Raw genomic sequence first — 23,178 nt, forward strand, 5'->3', positions numbered from 1 at the left:
TTCCAGCTGAAGGCAAAGTAGCAGTCTTCCCACTATTATTTATCCCAGCTTCCTTTCTCTTACCTTTTTCTTACATGTTAAAGATGTGGGGCAAATTCAGCAGTCCTTATATTCTGGCAAAATTGTACTTGTGGGGCAAATTCCACTTAAAGTCAATGATAGTTTGGATATAGGTTTCCCCTTACTCAGTTTATAAAAAAAAAACAAGTTGAAGAGAAAACATGGTTAAATAGTTTGAAACGCGTAATGCGCTGAGACTTACCTTTGGAAATAGCACACTTGTAGTCTGTAGATTAGACTTCACATTTCATTGCAAGAAAATAAAGAGAAGGTGTGATTTAATTGCAGTCACGTTTATTTGCAGTTTCTATACACACTTTCTAGGTAATCAAACTTTTCTGACACATTTTTTGAGAGGGGTTCACAATGAAACTGTCACCGTTTTTACTAAAAATAAATACAAGACTTAAAGTGTTGCACAGCTCTAAAATATACAAAGGCTTGGATTTAATGTAAACTTTGAAAACATTTTACAAAAGAAACCATCTTTGCAACAATTTAAAAAGTTCATATTTACAAATATTACAAAAATACAAAATGGATGCAAGTCCATAAACCATTGTCTTTTCTGCCAGCATGAACTGGTGCTAGTACCAAAATAGTTACACTGTAACCTTCTTAATTTTTTTTTTTAAATTCTTTAAGTCATAACCTACAGTATTTCTCTATCTGCCACCATTGCAGCAAATGCACTCAATCACTGACCTTTGGCAAAAGCAAACATATGCTTTATTCGCTACAACTATTCCATGTCCTCTATGCTGCCACAAGAAAAAAAAAAAAAAAAAAAAAGAAAAGAGGGAAAATGTTATTTTTCAGAATACACAGCTGTATAACTTCAGAAATAATTTCCATAACATCAGTGCAAACAACGGAACAGTAGGTTGAAATGACGGTTCAGCAGTTACCTGATGCATGTACTGTACCCTTTCTCAAGAGGTGAGTGATGTTCCCTTCGCTCTGCAGCTTGCCCTCTGGTGCCTTGATGGCACCTGGAACACTACAGGGGTTCCTGCCACTCGTTTTCCTCTCACCCCCATGTTGTGAACTCTTTTCTTCATAGTGGGTTTAGAATCTGTCTTTATTTGGGTTTCAATCTGCTAAATATAAACTAGGAAATGAAACAAGAAAGACTATATTTTTTGGGGATTTTTCTGTGGCCATTTCGTACGTGAAGTATTGCCTCACCATTCCAGTCAAAATTTTTTTTTAGTGTATATATATTTATTTATGGTCCCTATGAAATCATTGATTGGTAATGAAAAGTGATATCATCAAAGTCAATTCAGCTGTATTCTCTTTCCAGTTTTGACTGATAACTCAGGACTATTAAACCTATTGTAAAAGTGCTCCTGGTAAAATTTTTAAGGAAAATGACTGAAGATGACAAATTAAGGATTTTCTGCCCAATATCTAAACTTCCTTTACTCATGTTCTCCTGAAAGTGGTTTGTTATTCACTAAACATTTCCTCTTAAAACATTCTCATTCATTCACTTCACTTGTGTTCAGACTTTTCTTCTTAACTAACCTACTAATGCGATTAGCCTTTTGTTTCCTTGTTGTTGCTCCCATTAACTTTTTTGAAAACTGTTTTAGACTTTTAGATTATTTAGACTTCCCGAATTTGCAGCCCTTCAGCTGATGGACCACCCCTCTTCCCAACACACATACAACATGCACAGCAACTCTACCTCACACACCAAACACAACCAGGCTACACAGGAGGACGGTAGGAAACCCTGAATAATATATTTCTTGTGGTAAGCGCTAGACGAAATCAGACGTGAACCTTATGGGGAATAACACTGGGGATTTTTTAAACCATTCTGACCTGCTCAGAGTCTTTAAAATCGTAACAGTTTTAGGTAGAACCTTCCTCTTTAAAACACGCTCTGCCCACTTTTAGAAACTCTCAGCTTTATGCGTTACATGATTAAAAGCAAAAAAAAAACCTAGTAAAAACCCATTTCACACATCCCGCTTCCCTATCCTTTACTTAAGCTTAAAGCCAGCTTTTAGTCGATTTCTTTAGTACCAAAATACTCTCTTTCTGCCATCCTACTCGACCTGTCCCACTGCACACCACATTTCTCCTTGCACTATTTTCTCTGCACTAACTTTTCCTCTACTCCAAACTATACCCTACGGCAACCAACACCAACTGCATCAATTTTGGACAAAGAGGGCCCCCTTCTCCGAGTAGCATGGACAGGGCCATATCGATGGAAACCATGGTGACCCAAAGCCCAAAGGAGAATCAGGCCTGTTGGGTTTATTCTGTTTAAAAATTAAAAGTATAAAGCGACTCACGGGTTAAGTTTTAAAAGTACACGTTCTTGCAGTTTTAAGACGAGAAAATTCAAGTAACTTCAAGTAATTCAGCTTTTATTTCCCTGCCTTCATTTGTATCAAAGCAGCTGCTTTGATTTGTCTCCTTTCCCACCCCACCCCAGTCCCCCACCCTGTTCCGCGTTTCTGGTAAACCCAGACAAGATCCCAACTGTACGTGGCTGGCACGATGAACCAGAGCTTTCCCCTTCCCAGCTCAGCAATGAATATAAATAATGCATACACATACCTATTTCCCAGCTACATTTTCACAGTGTCATTTTTGTATATTTAGGTAGCATGAATCTCATCAGCACAAAGAGAAAGCTTCACTGAAAACTCATCGCGGATATTTACTGATAAATCGAAAGCGCTTCTTGCATGCTTATAATTTATTTGTTTCCTTTACGAACCAGAAACTAATTGTGTTTAAAGATTATAGTTACCGGGTTATGACCGTGTTATGCATCCCAATAGCCTAATAGGAATATGAAAGTTAAGTACTATTTCTTCTCGCATCTCTTCTCTCTGAAGCGATCCCTGCAAGAATAAAGGCCCAGGGGAGGCTGTGGGATGGGACCCTTTGGGGCTTTGCATCAGACACGACTTTGTTCTGCCAGAAGCACGCTCGCCTTCCCCACCAATCCTTACGGTAACCCTCCCAGCTGTGCTTTCCAGTTAGCTTCTTGGGAGCTGCCTTAGAAAGACAAATGGTTACTTTAATCCCATCAGAGCCAGCCTTTCCATTTCCTCACCTAAAGGCGGAAAATTCCTCCTTTCCACTGCTCAATGTCATCCTTCAGGCTTGTCGCACTGAACGTGGTTATTGGTGGCCATGTGAATTTTTAATGTTTGATATGAAAATGGTATTCACAGAATACAGTTATTACAGTTGACTTCTTTTGTCTTCTATAAACAAAGTTGTTATGCAGTAAATCGTTTGCCACATGTCCACTTTTTTGATAATTCTATTTACAAATTTTTATCAAAAATATGGTATTTACATATGTTTTCTTAATTTCTTCTAAATTTTGTTTCAGCTCATTTTAGTGTAGAAAAATACCAATCCTCAAGAGCATTTTCTTTTTTTTTTTTTTTTTCTCCCTAGGGAAGCACTAGAGTGAGGGATTTGTTTCTAGATGGGCAGCTTCTGGAAAAAAAAAACCCAAAAGTCAGTTTTAACTCCATGGAAGGTGTATAGCCTTGAAATCTACAGTGACAACGAAAATGAGAGTGGGACAAACCAAATTAAGCTAAAAGAAAACAGAGCAGACATTGTGTATCTTCCTACTTTAGAAAATGTAACTTAATAAATAGCTACAGCTGTAGTCCTCTGTTTTGCCAGCGTCTTACAAACACAAACACATTTTTTTCTTTTTTTCTTTCTTTTTTTTTTTCTTCTTTTTTTTTGACTGCTACAGCATTGGCCTCTTATATTCATATCCTTACAGAGCCCAAGTGGTGTCGGCAGCCTGGCCCTGGCGCCCGCACAGCCTACGTTGAGCTCTGAGAAGACCGATCGTCGTGGGGGCTGCCATCCGAGTTTTCCGTCTCTCCTTCAGAGATGGCCTGCATCGGGGTGTTGTACAGCCTACAGCGCACGCTGTACCGGCTGCTGCTGGCTGCCGGGGGCGCCCGGGAGCGCCCCACTCTCGAAGACGCCGACAGGGGAAAGCTCTTGGAGGAGAACCCTTCCGCATTGACCCTGGGGGAGCAGGGGGAGAGCGGGGACAATGCATCAGGACTCACCGCGGGGGGAGACTCCTCTAGGCTTTGTGGGGCATCTGCCATCAGTTCTCCGGGAGATTTGGGCAAAATAGGACTTTTCAGAATTTCCGTGGCGGACATTCTGTAGCTGGAATCGGACCGGCTGCCCTTCTTAAGGAGCAGTAGTTTAAACTCCTCATTGGATGTGTTGGACTTTTTGGCATTCCTGTATATGAGCCCGGGGGACCTCTGACTGCTTATGGGAGTGCCCACGCTGCTGGCCGGTGGCATGTTGCTGGCGGGCAGCGTGCTGCTGGTGGGGGGCTGGCTGCTAGTCCCAGACGAACCTCTCAACCTGTTTCTTACAGAAAGGTCTCCAGAATCCTTTCTTCCGAGAACTTTCCTTTTTGATCTGTAAAAACACAAAGGAACACTCCTTCAGACATTATCTTTGTAGAATAACACATAACGCTGGTCTGGAGTTTCACTGATTGACCATGCTTTCATATTAGCTAGAGTTCTCGTAATTCCTCTATCAAATATTGGAGGCTAGCAGTGACTAACGGCACTTTAAGCCATGATAGCTCTTGTGCAATGAATGAGGCAGAGAGCCACACAGTCCTTCTCAGTCTCACCCAGCTCTTCTAAAACAATGTATGCACAATCAGCTCTTTATAAAGACGACAATGCATACAGAGTCTTAGAATCATAGAATAGTTTGGGTTGGAAGGGACCTTTAAAGGTCATCTAGTCCACCTTCCCCTGCAATGAGCAGGGACATCTACAACTAGCTCAGGTTGCTCAGAGCCCCATCCAACCTGACCTTGAATAGGCATCTACCACCTCTCTGGGTAACCTGTGCCAGTGTTTCACCACCCTCAGCGTAAAAAATTTCTTCCTTATATCTAGTCTAAATCTTCCCTCTTCTGGTTTAAAGCCATTACCCCTTGTCCTCTTGCTTTAGGCCCTGCTAAAAAGTCTGTCCCCATCTTCCTTTAAGCCCCCTTTAGGTACTGGAAGGCTGCTATAAGGTCTCCCCGGAGCCTTCTCTTCTCCAGGCTAAACAATCCCAGCTGTCTCAGCCTGTCCTCATAGGAGAGGTGCTCCAGCCCTATGGTCATTTTTGTGGCCCTCCTCTGGACCTGCTCCAACAGGTCCATGTCCTTATGTTGGGGGCCCCAGAACTGGACATAGTACTCCAGGTGGGATCTCACCAGAGCAGAGGAGAGGGGCAGAATCACCTCCCTCAACCTGCTGGCCATGCTTCTTTTATCGCAGCCCAGGATACATTCGGCCTTCTGGGCTGGTCTTAGGTAATAATAATACTCAGTGTAACCCATTCAATATCGGAAATCTGTAATTTCAATTGTGATCGCAAATTTCAGCTGAATACATAATACTCTAAAATTGAAGAGATGCCTTCTCATCATTCTTGCTACAATGACTCACTCACCAGAATAGACCTGGTGGGCAGAAAGGCAAGAACCACTGTGGGTAGTTTTCTTTGGAGATAGACTTGTTTGTTAAAGAGAATGGCCTGATGTTGTTATCTGTAAAGCATCCTGCACATGCCATGGAGATACTCATGGAGTGCACACCAGACCATAATAAAGCACCTTTTAAAAGCTGCCTTTTAGAAAACTAAACTTAATGAAGTAAAGAAGGTAGTTTCAGGACAAGGCTTAACCATCAAATAACCATCCTGCGGCTATTGTTAGTGTGCAACTATGCAGGGGTGCATGTTACCATTCCCTGTTGCCGCAAGGTTAGGTCACCTGTGAATGACTGCAAACAGATCCTCGGTAGTGCGTGGTTTGTTTGGAGACACAAAGACATCCTCAGCGTCAGCCTGCAGCTCCTCGCTCAGCGGAGACACGATGGAGTCGTCGCTTGGAGAAGACTCTTGAACAAGGAAAGAGGCCACACCATGAGTCAGACCCCACCACGCTTTGCAACAGCATCACCCATGTGAGGCACCAGGTTGGTTCACAACTGAGTGAACCAACTCATATATACCATACACATATACACCATACCATATGGTGTATGGTACCACCATACAGACTTTATCCTCTAACCTAAACATCACGTACATTGCATGTTGGAGCCCATAATAGGGGCAACACTAGGGACCAAACCCAGGATCTCCCATTTACTGTCTGGCTGTGGTTACACAGCTCCTCTGTACCCAAGGCTAACCCTCCTACCTTTTCTCTTTTCATCTGAAATGCTGTACAAGGGAGGAAATAAATATCAGAGAAATACACTCTGAATGCACTGAAAAAGCATAAAATATCTTTGGGCTGGCTGGCCAGTAACAGGCTGGGGGGGGCTCTGTACTTAAACCTACAGAGGCATGCCGATTTGCAGCTCCAGTCTGCTTTTTGACTCCACCACCAGTCACGTCTGAGGCCACATGGTCAGGTATAACACAGAAAGGGTTCACAACTGACCTTTCAGCGAAGGTTCCTCCATGCCGCCCGCCATCTCGTCTGCCCTGCCATCATCTGAGGCACTTTTGGTTGGGATACCTGATGCGATATCGTTTTCCTGCTTGCAACTCACTCCGCCGAGTGAATTCACTGCTGCCATCTCCGCTTCGTAGCCGATACTCCCAGGCACATGATGGATTAGATCGGGTTGGTGCTTAAGCTGATGGCTGACGGCCGCCCCCTCGGCCTGACCTGGGCTTTCACCCACAGGTCCAGCTTCCAGCCTCCCCTCGCTGCCTGCGGAGAGCTCTGGATGAGCCTGCGCTCGCTGAAGGTCGTGCTCCGTTTCTGCTCCCTGGCTGGGTTTCTTCCCTTCGTCGTCACCTGTGAGGACAGCCGAGCCCTTCTGAAACCCGTCCACAGAGACGGCACATGGCTGATTCAGAGCGCTTTCCGGCAAGCGCTCGGAGGCCGGGTGTGCTTGGTCCTTCCCGGGTTTGATTTCAACCAGACCCACGCTGGCTGAAGCTACAGCTTCTTGCTCGCAGCTGTTCTGCCCGCTGAAAGAGGAGCTTTTCTCTAGAGGTGGCTTCCCGGGCCCCGCTTCTGCTGGGGAAGCGTCAATGTAGGACATTATGGCCTCCTCTGCGGAGTATTGGCGCGACACTGGCTTCTTAGCTAAGAGCGGCCTCATCTTGCCTGGAGAAACATCGGTCACCATCAAGGCGGCCTCCTGTATGCAGAGCAGGTCTGGGGTGCTGCCTTTCTGTTTCCCTCCTTCAGGCTTGTTGACGGCCCGCAGGTGGACAGACTTGAGAACGGAGGGGGTGATGGCGAGGGCAGAGGGAGGGCTGGGATGCAGGGCTTCCCCGACGGCACTCTGCTTGCTGTGGCTGAGGGCGTGCAGCTGGTGCCTGTGAGCAAAGGGCTTGCTCAAGACGTTGTGAAGAGCACTTAGGTCGAGGTGAGTAGGAGGTATGATGGGAAGCTCGAGGTCTTTGCTCACCGAGGCGGTGCCATCTTTCGGGAGCGGCTGCTGCAGCGATGACTTCCTCTCTGGTACCTTTGGCTTCCTCTTGCTCCCCCCTGGAGACAAGGGTCCTGAAAAGAAAGCGGTCGGAAAAGAAGAGGTGGGCGTCTCCGACTGGCTGGAGTACCCGCTGGAGGGGGAGGCTAACCCTGCCAGCTTCTCGGGGGAGGCCAGCTTAAACTCGTTATCGACGGAGGGGAGGGATGGAGTGGTGGCTCGTGACCCAGACTGGGACGTCTGGGATTCGGAGCTCTCTGGTGACTTGATGCACTCTATGACTGTAGTACCCGTAGCGGTGCTTGAATTGGACAAGGACCTGTAAGGATCGCTGGATTTCAAGTCGTTCAGAAGCCAGAGGTCTGCATAGTGAGGTTGTTCAGCACCTTCATCTTTAAAGGAGGGGATATCGGCGGTGTCGAAGGGAGTGTCCTTTAACCCACCGTCGCCCTGGTTCGACCAGGGGAGCTCCTGCTTGGCCGGCAGGTTGGGACCTTCCACTCGGGAAGGTGTGTTTGAAAACTCAAGGGGCAGCTTCATCTCCCTGGCGGTGTGACAGACGTGCTGCCCGCTGCCGATCTTTGGTTCTTTCTTGTCGGGAAGGTCGGTGCTGCCCTCCGATTTCCTCAGAGACGAGCTGCGTTTTGGTGGGGCTGGCTTTGCCTTTGGTTTCTTCAGCGAGATGCTCTGCCGTCCCTGCCTCCTGTAGCTCACACACTCCTGCCAGGCGCAGTCAGCCAGGCTGGAGGCCACACTCCCGGTCTGGCCGCTCTCGGAGCCTGCGGCTGCATAGTTGCAAATATAGCTTTTATTACCCTTGAGACCGCAATCAAAGTGCATGGAGGTATAGTATCCTTCGGTATCCACAGAAAAGTGTGAGCTAGTGTCTGCCTTGTCAGAGGGGGTCTTTTCGAGGAAGCTATCGTAGGTGGCCATGCTGGTGAAGCTGGGGCATCCCAGGCTGTCGGCCTTTGGGCGCTCGGGGCTGAAGTCCTGGCGACAGGAGGCGTCGTGGTGATGGTGCAGGTAGTTCCACTCGCTGTCGCTCGTGTTGCTGTTGTTGGGGTCATCCAGTAAATCTGCCACGGTGGAGGTGAAGGAGCTCGCCCTGTGGCCCCTGACCTTGTCCCCGTGGTCACCAAACTGCTCCGTGATGAAGACACTGGAGTCCTCATTGGCGTTGGGAGCGGTGTTGAGCGACAGCTCGGAGTCACAGTGTGAAGAGCCCGTCAGTGGAGGAGAAGCAGCAGGAGGAATGGTTTCAGACGTCTGGGAGGGACACGTGGAGCTGCTCCCGCTCCAGTTGCCACTGGAGGACTGGTGGTCATCTTTCTGGTCCATGTGACTGCTGAGCAGGACTCCTGCCGTGGAGATAGAGTGAATGGGGCTCCCAAAGGTGTCCGAGTTGGACGAAATCTCACAGCTGCCCGAATCAGCCATCCTTGACAGCTGCGACCTCCCCCTCTCACCGATGCTGTGTTCGGGGCTGTGCAGGTGCTGAGGACAAGTTAAACCGATGGGCTGGCACTCTTGTGAACCCTGCTTGCTCAAGACCTCCTTCCCCTTTTTCGGGATCCTCTCCTGGCCAGCTAGGAAGCGCTCTGCCTCGTACCCTGCATTCTTGGTGGTGGCATCCTGATGGCCCTCGCTGGCCCGGGCACCTTCGCGAGGAAGGCTGCGTGAGCGGATACGGTTGCTGACAGCGGTAGCAAAGACGGCATCCCCGTTGTCCGCCAGCACCAAGATGTTGCCGGCGGAGTGGGAGAGGGAGGCGACAACGCTCTGCCCCCTCTGGGCGCGGATCCGCCGCCGGGAGGGAGCGGCAATCAGGATTTCTTCCGTCTGGCACTCCGAGTCCCGGGTCCCCGACCTCCTGCTGCTGGAGCCGGAGAAGTCCGGGTTCGCGTGCACAATCACATTGCGCTCTCTCGCCACTGGCGACTCGTCTGAATCTAGGACACACGGAAAGCCGGGTGAGTGGGAGACAGCTTCACGTTTCCTGGCGCGAGACGACCCGCGGAGCAACCCAAGAAGCATTATCTGCTGTATTCTTTCTTTTTCAATCTTGCTGAGCATTGGACCAAATTTAACTTTGCTATAAAGAGCATATATAAGACAGACCTCATCCCAGTGAGGTGGGGAAATTCTCCTAGTCCTGCAATGTGATCTCAGTTCTCCTATTTCTGCAATGTGATCTCACATGGAGCTGATCTTGCTGTGGTAAATATTAAGATAAATATTAAGTTTTCAGTTTTTGTCACTCTATTTCAACTAGTTAAAGGCAGTTTTCAGGAGTGGCTGCTGGACAAAACACTCCCTGAGCTTCTAAAAATGATTCTATTTTGACTACCTGTCTGTTCAGAATTTCCATTATCTGCTTCTTTACTACCAAGAATATTTGCAAGGCAACAGGATCTTTCTTTCATAGGTTCTCTGGTTGCTTATTCCCTATGATAAATACGTTCCTTCTGTTTCCCATCAAGTTTCACAGCAATGGACTGCCAGAGCCATCTTCAGGTGCAGATGAACATTAAGAAATAACGATCCCATTAGTTTTGTTTTGGGTTAATACCAATTTTACCCTGGATTTGCCCTCAACAGAGTTGATCCTAATTTACCTGGGACAAGAAGTGAGGTAAGACACTCAATTTTGGGCAAATATCCTTGGCAATAAAGAATGAAAGGAAGGAATCAAGGACAAGCGTGACAAATAAAAGGAACATTTAGCAAAGTTTCCCATAGGGTACCAGCAGCTGTCTCTAAGGAGGATATACAACTGCTCATCTGAGTGAGTTATCTGGCTGTTGTGACAGCTCATCATCACTCTTCTGAGCAACATCTGTCAGTTCTTTACCTTAAGCTCCCCTCACGCAAGAAAAAACTTTCACTCAATCTAGTTACTTTTTATGCACGTAACTATGGGTTCATAACAGAAATAAAATGGAAAAATAAAAGAACTGATTAACATTTACACGATAAGAGCTGAACACGTACATCTATATTACTCGGTAAGGCCCCTGGTCCATCAAGGCTGTATGGAGTAATATAGCTTTGCTTACTGTAGTAAATCAAAAAAACAAACCACGTCATTCCCAAACTCCAAAAGCATTTACACTTTCAAGGTTTTGTTTCTTTGGAAGGCTGGCTACCAGCTCATATCTCTGCAATTTAAGTTGGTTAGAAAGCTATCTACGGAAGATTTGTATTTATACTACACCTATTTCTTGTTGCACTCTTCTGGGGATGCCAGAGATGGTTTTCCTCCTCCTCAACTTTCGTCTCCGCTGTAGTACAGATTGTGAATGAACAAGAGAGCAGCGTATACTAGCCTCTCTGTCAAAACCAACTCCTGCAACCCATAAATAGGTCTCATTAGCCTTTAGAAATAGTAAACAAATTTTCATGGCTGGAACACAGTGGAGGTATGTGAGCTTGGATTAAGCCTGTGAATAAACATAAGGGAGCCCTTATGTAGCTCTTATGTAAATTACATCACAGTATATCACAGTTTTACATCTAATTCCAGCTCCCCCTCAGCAGCCTGGTCTGCCAAAAATAACAGAAGGAGTGAAAAAAAAAAAAAAAAGAAAAGAAAAGAAAATCAGGAAGAAAAATAGAGTTGAGAGCTCTTGGTAACAGGGCATCTTTCTTATAGCTATTTATCCATCTGTCACAGTGACAATGACAGTAACTTGTCTGCAAAGAGTAATCTGTTCAGCTATAGCCTTACTTATTTTAAGCAACTAAGCATAAGAAAACAATTTAAGGTTATAACACCGTATTGCAGCAGTTGGGCGCTTCTTAGGAGACCAATATGCCAAGGGGGCTAACATTTCAAAAGGAAGGAGACAGCTAAAATGGGGCCAAGTCCCCATGCAAGTTTAGAGAGCATTCTTCATGATGATCATACATGGCCAAGGGTGACATAAACCGGTAGCTGCTATTTATTTATGTGCAACAGTAAGTGGCCTGATTTTCCCAAGTGCTCCGCACATGGCAGGATGCATGGGAGTCCACTCTGGGAATCGGGTCATGCAGTCAGTCAAAATCCTCAATTTGGATTTAGGAGCTCAAGTTCACAAGCACCCGTATTTACGACCACGATAACACAGAATAGGCAGGGATTCCTCATTTTCTTTATGTTTCCATAGCATTAGCACAGGGGGGTGTCTTTCACTTTGTTTTTTACACTGTGTTGTCAAAATAAAGTTAAAAGGAGGCCCACCAGAGGACCAGTGCCCATCTGTGCTGGCTTTTCACACAACTGTACACCAATGCTCTCTAAAGTTGACGTAGGACAGGTTGGAAAAAATGTGCCAGGTCCATAAAAACACTAACATAAGGATTGCTGGTACAGTGGTTTGTAATCTTAAGAAAAACAAACAAACTAAACCAAACAAAAGGAAAACAAAAAAAAAGATTCCTGATAAGAAGCTCTATTTTAATAGCGTATAATTATAGAAAACATAATTATACACAGACATACACATACATATTACACTACATAACAATGTAAAACATTAAAAAGTAACTTTCTTGTAAAAGTTCTTCTTGAAATCTACTACAGTGAAATAGAGGCTTCAGACAGATGTCCTGTAACCACCAATGCCCCTGGAATAAGCAGAGGAAGAACTTTCTTTAATAAGGAACAAAAGTGCCGTAAACTCCAACAACAGTCATTTTCAAAAAAGTGAACATTTCTCAGGGTTGGGAGAAGCTTAAAAAACAAAAAACAGAGAACTGAAAGCAAACTCTTTGAAACAAAAAAATCAATCAGCATCATTGCTGGTTTTCCAGCAACTGTGAGTTAGCCAAACATGCTCTGTGCGCTAGATGCACGGGGGTCATCTCCAAGAGGAAAGTGGAAGAGGGTATATCCTCCCAGTGACGCATACAAATTATTCCCATTAGTGCTAATGAGAATGATACACATAAACATCCAGAAGATTACATACCATTCTTGATCTGTAAAACTGATCAGTGGAAATTTGGTTCCAATGTATGGCAGGTGGAGTCTAGGCAAAAATGGCTATTACTGGAAAAGTTAACATTGGTCCCAGATCTGACTCTCCTCTGTACTGCATTAGGTGACACCAGTCATGTTAGAAAGCCTATACCAGCAGCTAGGGTCCTATGTTGAATCTAGGAGGAGCATCATTTTAACACCAGCTCTACCTCATGGAGATGTGCCACACTGTCTATGACTTTCCATGGGGATTTCTATCAGCAGTGCCCAACCTGTGACCCTGACCAGCCACTCCCAACCTCCAGCCTGGCAAGGTCTATGCAGGAAGCTCTACCAGCCGACCACTTTCCATGGGACCTTGGCTGGCCAGAAGCACCATCCCAGTGGCAGGGGGACCTGCTCCTGCCTGCCACCTCCCCGGGTGGGCAGAGCTGGCAGCACGGTGCAGTGTCACCTCCGCTGCTGAGGTGGAGGGCAACCGGGACTGCATTGCTGTCACCAGGAGGATTCATGCAGCTGACGACGGAGCAGATGGGGACTTGCCACCATGAGACTGTTGGACAGATGTGCTGCAAGCCCAAAAAGCCCAGAGCCCCTCGGATGGGGGCTGAAGCTGGACTGTGGGCACACAGCCCTCCCCAGCACCATGGTGAACCCCACAGCCTGTCTCGCAGGAAGGCTGGGCACCGCTGATAGACACGGGAAAGAGCAATGGGATGTGAGGGGCTGTGACCTCCCCCCCGACCCCCCAGTTACTGGGAAAATAGAATGAAATAGAAATGTTTTCTCTGGGGAATGAAGGCTAACTGAAAGCTCCCTGCTTTTTTCCCGATTGTTTATATTCAATTCTATAACTGTGGAAATTAGCCCACTTTATGCTCTTACATTAATCAAAACTTGGTGTGAAATATTATTGAGGAAAACCCAGATCAACTTTATGTTTACCATAGCCCTCTGGAAGGAGAGAAAGAGAAAAAGAGAAAGAGAAAAACAGCCTGATTTTTGATTCTGGAAATAAGTAATCTTTCACATTTAGTAAGTGAAATACCTGCTGCTTCTATAAACAAATTCCCCTTCAAATACATCTAGTCAAATGTATCCAAATGTTATAGAAATAAGAGAAAATGCCATTACTATACCTTCAGCATAGCTGCATGTAAAGAGATCTCAGAGCGATGGTTTGCATGCTACACAGTCATGCCTCGCATGTTTAAAGCACTGCAAATAGTAGCCTACATTCTCTAGTTTCTCTTCTCCTGCTACACATGATAATCATATGATTAATTTTGGTGGCTTTCTGCATTATTTCAGTCAGCTACATTCAAAAAGTTATTTGAGGTCTTTGTAAATACAGACTGTAGGTTATATACACAACAAAAGTACATTGTTTATACAGGGAACCAGTGTTATGCTATACTGTATAACATGACTCCGAAAATACGGGCCAAATTAATCCTAGATGCGGCATCAGTGACTCGAATGGTCAGCATGAGGGATGAATTTAGCCCACTGTCTTCCAGAAACTAAATCTTCAAGCTAGGGTCTTTGACCCCAGACTGCACAATCCTGTGACTTCAAATAAATTAAACAAAATAAGTACTTGACCTCCCTTGAACCATGCAATAAATACAAAAAGAAATAGAAGAGATTTGTACCAGTGACATTGATGGGGATAATGCAAGAAGAAATCACTTGGGCATCTTGTTTCATTTTCTCCTCTGGAGTTGGGAGAGGTAGTGCTTTACTCCAATTGGTTTGTTTATCCAGTGTAGAAGGGATATTATGTATTGGATTTTTCGGCCTCTGCCCTAACATGACATCTGTATCTTCGTCCTCTGGTGGATGGGACTGCAAATGAATACATTCAAAATCAGTGTCTCCCACTCAGGCACATGAGGCTAGTTTTGAAACAAAGCAGACACACAGATTAGAAATCAATTACAGGGATGCAAGGAGGAACTGTTCTAGCTAAGTCACACAGCACGAGCTACTCTCCAGTGGAAAAATAACATCCTGCTCATAGAAGAAAAATACCTCAACATACCAGAAACAAGTCAGCGTATTCACAGTGACATTTACAGGACATCTCCTCCATCAGAAGGGGCATGTCCTGCATTCGTGTGTAGCTGTTGCAAGCGTGCCCCCAATTACCATCAGTGTTAGACACGTAGGCCCTCATTTGCATCTGCAACCTTTTAAACACCTGAGTCTGCTGATTACTACGTGAGGACTGGCCCCATATAACCATTCATTTGAGGACAAGCATCAGAAGGCCCACAGTTTTAAAGAAATCCCCTCCATACTTCAGAAAACCATTTGCATTTCATTTTTACAAACTCAGACCGTAAGCAGTTACAGCCACCCAGCAGCTACGTGGTGGGAAGCGGCAGGCGTTAACAGTGACAGGGCGGGGGACAGCGGCCAAAGAGAAGAGTAGCCACCACCAGGAGAAATTCAAAGAATTATTTAAAAACCACGCACATTTTTACAGCATGCTACGAGAAGCACTAGATATGGAAGATAAAGAAACAGAGAAAAGTAAACTGTGTGGAAGAAACACAGATGGTTTGTTGTCTTTTGGAAGAAATAACAAAGCCCCCAACAACCCCCTGTCTTGCAAAGCTTCTATAATTTCATCTAGTAAAACAGAAATCAATTAAGTGTGTTTTCGTGTGGTGCTGGCTACCAATTGGGGCTTGGGGGTCTCTTTGTTTGCCAGAAAAAAAAAAAGTTTCTGTTTTGTTTGGAAGGGACGGAGGGGAGAAACACTTACCTTTTTCTGCCTAATTTCCCTCCCTTTTTCCATTAATACATTCTTCTATAAGCTGTGACAACTCTTCGACCAGCCCAGGCCGTCCGTCTGCCTCCCATTTTTTAAAAATGAAGTGCAATCCCTTTCAGGCCGGCTTTCTCTTCAGTCCTGAATTCCCAGCTGCTTAACTACCAGCCTTCCCCCTCACGCCTGCTGTTTACACTTCATTTGCCAGTTTTAGTTTCGGTAGCAAACACGGTGAAGATAAAATATTGTTCTCCGGTTCCTTGGCAGGGCGTTGAGCAGGCGGGTGTTGAACACCGCAGGATCACACCCGGGCTGCCATTGTACTTCTGCCATTCCTCCGCCCAGGCTCCTCACAAATCCCGGGGGAATTAACCGTCTCAGGCTTGCCAAACAGCATTTACGCCCCGGCTCCAAAAGCATTTAAGATCTTAACTCAGCAGCTACTATTTAAACTGTTGGAGGGCACGCACTTACCTTGCCAGCGTCACCTCCTGCAGTACCCTCAGACCAGAGACAACGCACTCTTCCTCCTCCTCCCACCCACAGAAGACCCCCTTTTCCCACGTAGGATTTCAGTCAAACATCGCAGCCTTCCTTCTGCCTGCAGCTTTTGTGCCGATCCCCGGCAGACGTGAATAGCTCATATAAACTTCGAGCACAAAAGACTTTGTTTCCTAGGTAACTCCCCCCCCAAAAAAAGTTTGATGCATGCATGCAAAAAAAAAAAAACCAACAACCCTTGCGCGCACACACACACACACACACACAGAGGCTGTATTTGTTGCCGATTCCTCCCCTGGATGACAATGAAGCGCTGGACAAAGCGGGCAAAGTGACCCTAGCTGCCAGAGCTCCTCCTCTCCAAACAGTGGCATCACCAAATGGCCAGAGAATAAATACCCGCTGTCGTGCTGGCATTGCCCGAACAATTTCTTACCATTCAGGGAAAAAAAGAAGAAAAGGGGCGGTTTGGCAAGAACATTGCAAGAGAATGAAATGTAATCGCTAACGCTATTGAGTCTGTCCCGGTTCAGGCCTTCTTTTTAAAGGAGGCGATAGGAGGAGGTGGCCTCATGGCCACGAGCTCCCGAAACCCACCCAAGGTGAAGAATGAAAGAAGCGAAAAAAAAAAAGTCATTATTGTGTCTTACTGACATGAGAAAAACAGAAAAGGCTTCTTTTAGCGCAGTAAAGTTAGCAAGTGAAAAGCAAGCAAGAAGAAGGGTTAGGATCTGGAAAGGAGAAGAGTGGGACAGGGCTGTTAGTTGAGGATTGCTTGTTTTTCCAGTACCTTTCTACTCCAGGGGGTCATGTGGCAACACTCAATTGGGGAGGGCGAACGGGTGCTGTTAAACTATAAATGTGAAATGTAAAAAAAAAAAAAAAAAAAAAAAAAAATTAAAATTAAGAACAGACACAAAACGTTTCTGGTAAAAGCACATCATTTTTGTCCAGATAAATTAGCAACAGAGGCAAAACAAGCTGAGATTTCCACCCTATTTCCTACTGATGAGTTTGCTCCTCAGAACAGAACACTCCTCTACAAAATGCAGCTCAAGCAACTGTGCCCACAGAGTGGTTTGGACCCCTGTGAAGTCTGTGCTGAATTTGCTTACTCGGATTAGACAAAACTGCAGTGAAATTGGTTCAACCTCCTTGTACAGACACGCTTAAATTGTCCCAAGCATGTCTTGTATTGATTTGGTAACTCAAACTGTGTACTGCCTGGAGCTGAAGCAGCGCAAGGTATGTATCCAATTACATTATAAATGATCTATTTCATAATATAAGGGAAATTTTTTGCATGACGTACTTAAGCAATGGATATAAATAATGCTGGTCCTGAGGGTGATTCATAAACACATTGATTGCTCAGGTTTTCTGATGTTATCATTACATCTCTAAGGTTGCTATCATTGTGTCAGGGTGACAATGGCCAATTGGCTTTTTGTCACTTTTTATAAGGCTTGAAAGGACAAACAGCAATGTCCACAATGCCCTGGGTCTCGCTGAATCCCTGCACCTCCGAAATCCTCTTCTGGCAGAAACTGGTTTGTTTGTTGCGATGTCCTGTTTTCAAAACCATGGAGTGAAGGATAACTTCTTTTGAAATAGGAAATAAAGCAAAATGGAGATAAAGGAAACAGGCCTGTTGATCACACTGGAAAGCTCTAGCACACGTTTCTCAGTGGGGGTTACTGCCTCCCCCTGCATGAGTTAGCAGACTTGCCAAATAATCCTATGAATGTTTTTCCTCCCAATCATTATCAACACTGCTGTGATAGATGAACCTCAGTTTGAAAGACTTGGCATTATATGGTCTTCTCTCAAAAAAATAGCTGTGGTGAGACTGAAAAGGCCTAATTCTCCATCTTGTCCTACTCTCTTCCTAGATAGGCTTTGCTCTGGTCCCATGTGCAGGACTAAAACCATGGGAAGCCTCCAAATGAGCCATCCATAAGCCTTACAGAAGAGCAGAGCGGGGCAATCGAAAGAGGACTGTTCCCAGTTAACATTTGCGGCAGCTTAGTTTCTTAGTTTCTAACATTTGTGTTTGGTCAGCGCAAAACCAGTTCTCTCAAGCTGGGGAAAGTCCTTTTCACAGGAGAAACACCTCTGTTCATGCAACAAAGGCTGTGGAGACACTAAATACATCAACTAGTTCAGTCTACTCTTCAGATACCCAAGGATCATTTCACCGTTGGACTCCCAGCTGAGTTTCCAGTCACCTGCTCTGAGCAGACTGACTGCAGTTAATGGGATCAGGATTTCAACTGAAATTCAGCTTCCCCATGGAAAGTGTTGGAGGATCTCTGGGGAGAGTCAAGACAGGGGGAGACAAATGTTGCTGAGGTGACAAGAGTTCAGGATATGAAACTCTTTCCAATGTCCCACAAAGGCCTATGATGCCTAGTCAGCACACAAGGAGAAGAGGCCGGGAGGGATCTCCCAGCCCAAGCTCTGAGCATGTACAAGCCACTCAGGGGCAAACCTACCTGGGAGAAACAGCAGGACCTCAACTTTGGCCTCAAGAAAGGTCTGGCTACCCATCTGTCCTGTTGGTGCAGGGCTTTCCTACCTCCCCCATGGGCCACTCTGCCTGATACACCCAAGAAAACACCCATCCGGTTACACGTACCCACAGCCATCATTTGATGTGCCCAAGTCTCAGGTCCCTGTTTAAGCACAGCAGGACAAACTTTCTAGGTAGGTTCCTACCATGAAGAGGTAGGACAAAACCAGAGGTGACCAGCAAAATTTCAGCTCCTGCTGTCACAGGGATGCTCCTGGGAAAGCCAGTGCCACCTCTACCTCGCCAAGGGGTCTCAAGGTCACCTACTGCCTGTTCCCACACAGTGCTTGCCACTGGGCAGCTGGGGCATGCTGGCATGTAGCAGCAGCCTCAGCATTTTGACACCTCCACGCTGGCGGAGAGAGCGAGCTGCTGCTCTTCAAATGTTCTCATTCACTCAGAAGACCAGAATATCTCTAAATGTCCTGAGTAAACACGTAATTAAGCAAGAAATTATTATTATATACCCAAGGCTGTTCTGGTCTGATGGGCAAATCTGCAGTTAGGCAGTTTTCAAAGTGAACTTCCTTTGTGTGGGTGTGCTTGGCATACAGCAACGGTGATAATCAATCTGTTAAATACAAAGCCAGAATACTTTAAATAGGCATTTTTCTTTAATGGGCTAAGATTGCTTTGAAACCAAACCAGTGCGTAATTGCTTGAACAGGGATTTATTCTGTAGTCACTGACAAATGTGAGCATCTTTATTTTGTGAGCTATCCCATCAACTTCAGTTGCAGAGGTGCCATTGTGTTTGTGAAACTGCTTTGCAGGAAAAATCTTGGTTGCATATGCACGTAATCTGATTTCTCAGTGCTCCGTCTCTTCGATGTGAAAGTCTTTGGTTTCTGTGCACTATAGCAAAAAAATCAGCTGTCCAAGTCTGAACCAGTCAAAAAGGCTTACCCTGTAGAGAGAGAGCAGGGCAATCCATCTCACCTTCTTTCAGCACCTAACTCAGGGTAAGGTGAAGCACCCCTCAACACTCTCCCCACTGATTTTAGGAAGAGCCTAGAGTTACTTGCAGGTACCTAAGTCAGGACACATGATTCACCCTCCTAGCAAATGAAAATCTTAAACATCATCAGTGCAGTGACAAAGAAGCAATTTAGCAGTCGACAACCTCGCTGGCCTGGCCATTTGTAGGCCTGACCTATTTATTGTCCCAGAGCTGGGATCCGAGAAGGAGGACATGAATGGGCCAATAACAGGACGAAAATGGCACTTTAGCCCCTCTTCTGTTTTGCAGCCTCCAAAGCTTTGAGATGCCACTGTCTTTCGGCATCTTCGTGATACAAGGGAAGACTAGTGTAAGAAGCGTCATTTGCATTAAATCACGTATCTAGGCTGCCTTACCTATAGTGATAGCATTACTGGAGATATACTGGGATTTCAAAGTTAGTGCACAGGGCGTTCTGAACACAGTGCAATGGTGAGGGGAGAAGCATAAACCTAAGAATAAAGAACGAACTGCAGCTAACAAAAAGCATAAGGGATTGATATTACTTCTCACTTCAGGCTTCTATAGCACCAGGTGGGTGAAATTTCCCTCCCAGGATGACCTTATGAATAAAATGGGTGATATCCACCCAAGCAGAGCATCAGCATGTAGCTTCAGCATCCGCAAGCTTCAAATATGATCCATTTCCATCAGCAAACAGAACGTATATATGCAGGATACTTTCACCCTACATGGGCACAGAAATAATATGTAGTTATTAACAATACATCCTGACTTAACGTTTGAAAGTAATCATTCACATACTGGAAAGGTAACACGTAGAATAAGTGTGAACTACTGTTTAATCCCACATTTGTGTGAGTCAAGTACTGAATCCTTTTTGTGGCCCTGGGTGAAACCTCCCTGTCTCCATTTCCTGCTGCTTCATTAACTTGCAGGAGTAAAGGAAAATGGTGTTGATTTACATGTTGGAAAAATTAAAGGTCTGGTAAAAGGAGAAGAAGTACTAATAAAAGGTTAGCAGTTTTCCAGTGTTTTCAGAGCACAGTTGACTACTTAATTAGAAATTAAAATTCATATCTGTACAGCAGCTTTCTTAGGCAGTCAGTTGATGCTGAGGAGAAAACAATGTGAATACTTCTAGCAGTGTCGTTTCTGCTGCAAAACACAGCCCTGCTCACCTGCCTGCTCCCAACGTTTATATTTCAACATATTTCATTCTCCTCAAATTTTTGTTTTATCTGCTTGTGGGTGTTTTCTTTTCTTTTGGAGCATCACAAATGTGATCTGTTAAAGTACTGACAATCCTTTAACGATTAATGTACTGCGCCAGTGTTTTGACAAGATAAAGACAAAAATAAGACGTGTTTTCTGACAGAAGTCATACCACACATGGCATTCTAGCAGACGAAGGTACAAAATAATAATCCCACGATACAGGGTAGTAGGTATTAGGCTCGTTGCACAAATAGTGCTATACAAGTTCATTCTGACGAATAATGCCATGTAGGTTTTATTTCTAACAGCTGCAGGCAGGGTTGGCACACAGAAAGTGCATAGCCCAACTCGTGCTTGGCACTTAACTCAGTTATTTTTTACTGAGGCTTTGTATGGCTTCAGCACAAAACTGTCTGAAAGTTAGTACAGTCACTTGTGTTTTGCTTTGCTGTACAAAGCATGCTAAGGCAGACCATAAAGAATATTTTTGAAACGGCAGGGAGATGGAATAAATTACCTGATGCATTATTTTCTCTTCACATTTGCTCTAGCTGAGGTCTCAGGGAGAGGCAAAGCCTGGCTGGAAAACAACCTCCTGCTTCTTGTCACTTAGATTTGTCGCTGGCTCTTGCCCCTTAGATTTCTGCTCAGAGTTATGAACAGACACTGAACTTTGTGTAATTTTGGGTGTGAATTTCCAAATATTATTAGTTCCTTGCCCCATCTCCCTTGTTTTATTGTAACAGCTGTGCCAGGAGGAGTGTGAGAAAGTATTGTCCCATGACATCCTGAACTTGAGCACTGAGATTTCAGAGCCTGGCTGGATGGACGTGGGGAAACCATACAGAAAAAATGCAGAGAAAATGAAAGAGAAGGCTGAAATGCAGTTGGAATGACACAGCATCTTCACGCTCAGTGACTGGCCTCAGTAGTGCTACAGGCAGGGTTGTCATGGGAACATGTGTAAAGAATATTTCCCTCATTTTCCCAAGTCCATACCTTCCTCGTACTCTCCTCAGATTATGTTGGATGTTTTTTTTATTTTTTCTTCATTGGCAAAAATGCCTAAATGAGCGATACTTATAAATATGCTTGGTTGTATAGTTCTTCTGTGTAGAGAGAGACTAAGTATGCTAGAGTTTTTCAGCTTTAAAAATGAATGACTGGGATGGATAGGAAAGTAAAATCATGTCTGCAAAACCAGGAGGGGCATGGAGAAAAGGAATGAGGAAGCAGTGTGTGCTGTTTCTCACAGTCTAAGAACTAGAACAACTGTGATGAGATTATGAGACATCAGGTATGAAACAAACAAAAGATACATTTTCATACAGACTACTAAAGACATTGCCACTGATGCTGTTGAGGCTAAAGGTGTAAATTTGCTAAAAAAATGGATTAGACAAGTCTCAAAGTCAACACAAACAGGTTCCTTGGTGGCTTTTATTCTGTATTTGATCTCTGGCTCAGGAGCTTTGTAAACAATTTCTGTATGAAACTGGAAGGATAAATCATGGGGTAATAAATAGCACAAATCATGCCCTGTTCTTATACTCTTTCCTGAAAGATCCCCTTCTGGCCCCTGGGCTAAGTGGACCTTTCATCAGATAAATCAGGGCAGTTCCTGTAACAATAATAGACTATAAAGCTAACTCCAAACTTGTCTTGCCCGGGGACACAAAAGATCCTACGATACACGATACACAGTCATTTCTAGTTCTCTACTTCTTCTCCACGAAAAAAATGATCTTGTGATGGAACAGTCCCAAATGGCCCTCCAGACCCATGTACACTGCCATTAGTCGCTTTGGACTTGATTTCATTTGGTCTTTCTTGGAATTTGCGGGACTTCAGCATCTTCCTCCCTGTAAAAATAGTCATGCTTAAAAGTGAATCTTCATCTGCTGTGGTTGATTTTCTCTAGCTTTACTATGCAAGATCTTTGGACAAGCTCATAGCCACCGAATTGGTAGCAATAAAAACAGCAGCCAAAATGGGCAAATGTGAAATCTGGCTGGTCTCGGACAGAGATGACCTGTTTTGCAGCAGCTTTCAGTCGCGATAGTTCTCACAGGCCTCACAGTTGTAATTTGAACATTTCTCAAAATCAAGCCACTTAATTCAGTGCCTTAATGGGTGTGTTTAACTTAGATGGTCAGTTTGGAAAAGTCAGATCCTGTAACGTTAAAAAAAATTCCAGCTTCTCATTGATCCCTTTCCTAATTTATAAGAAACAATCCCTTTCCTAAATTATAAGAAACACAGAAGGGTGCTTTTATTATTGTTTAGTATTGCTTAAACCAGCACCTTTCCAGTGCATCTGAAAAGTGGAATACAGAACAGACGGCTATGCCACATAAAAATTCTTGCAGTATTTAATATCTGTAGTTCATTGACAAATAGATGATACAATCAACTGGAATCAGATATCAAACACTACCAACAGCCCCTGAAGCAGCTACACGTTTGCAGATGTCAGAAAGCTTATGCCAAAAAGGGCAAGCGAGCCAATAACAGCACTCTCAACTTTCTCTTGTAATGATATCATTAAGTCATGAAGGCTGACACAATATCAATTAGTTATTCATTGTTGCAGCATCTTGTAAAAATCTCTGATTAACCTTCCGC

At 44.7% G+C, this 23,178-nt stretch overlaps 1 protein-coding gene across 1 annotated transcript in view; it reads right to left on the reverse strand.

Annotated features, from left to right (window-relative positions):
* Positions 1-3,800: 3,800 nt before the first annotated feature.
* Positions 3,801-23,178, reverse strand: part of NHS (NHS actin remodeling regulator) — a 261,239-nt gene continuing 241,861 nt past the window's right edge. The window contains exons 4-9 of the mRNA XM_074148513.1: positions 16,593-16,655; positions 14,178-14,370; positions 10,774-10,905; positions 6,551-9,508; positions 5,873-5,999; positions 3,801-4,509 (exon numbers count right to left, since the gene is read on the reverse strand). Of these exons, the coding sequence (XP_074004614.1) occupies positions 3,885-4,509; positions 5,873-5,999; positions 6,551-9,508; positions 10,774-10,905; positions 14,178-14,370; positions 16,593-16,655 (4,098 nt within the window). The 3' untranslated portion in view covers positions 3,801-3,884. The remainder of the gene's footprint in view (positions 4,510-5,872; positions 6,000-6,550; positions 9,509-10,773; positions 10,906-14,177; positions 14,371-16,592; positions 16,656-23,178) is intronic.

The sequence above is a fragment of the Numenius arquata genome, chromosome 1 (genome assembly GCF_964106895.1).
Source record: "Numenius arquata chromosome 1, bNumArq3.hap1.1, whole genome shotgun sequence".
Lineage (NCBI taxonomy): Eukaryota > Metazoa > Chordata > Aves > Charadriiformes > Scolopacidae > Numenius > Numenius arquata.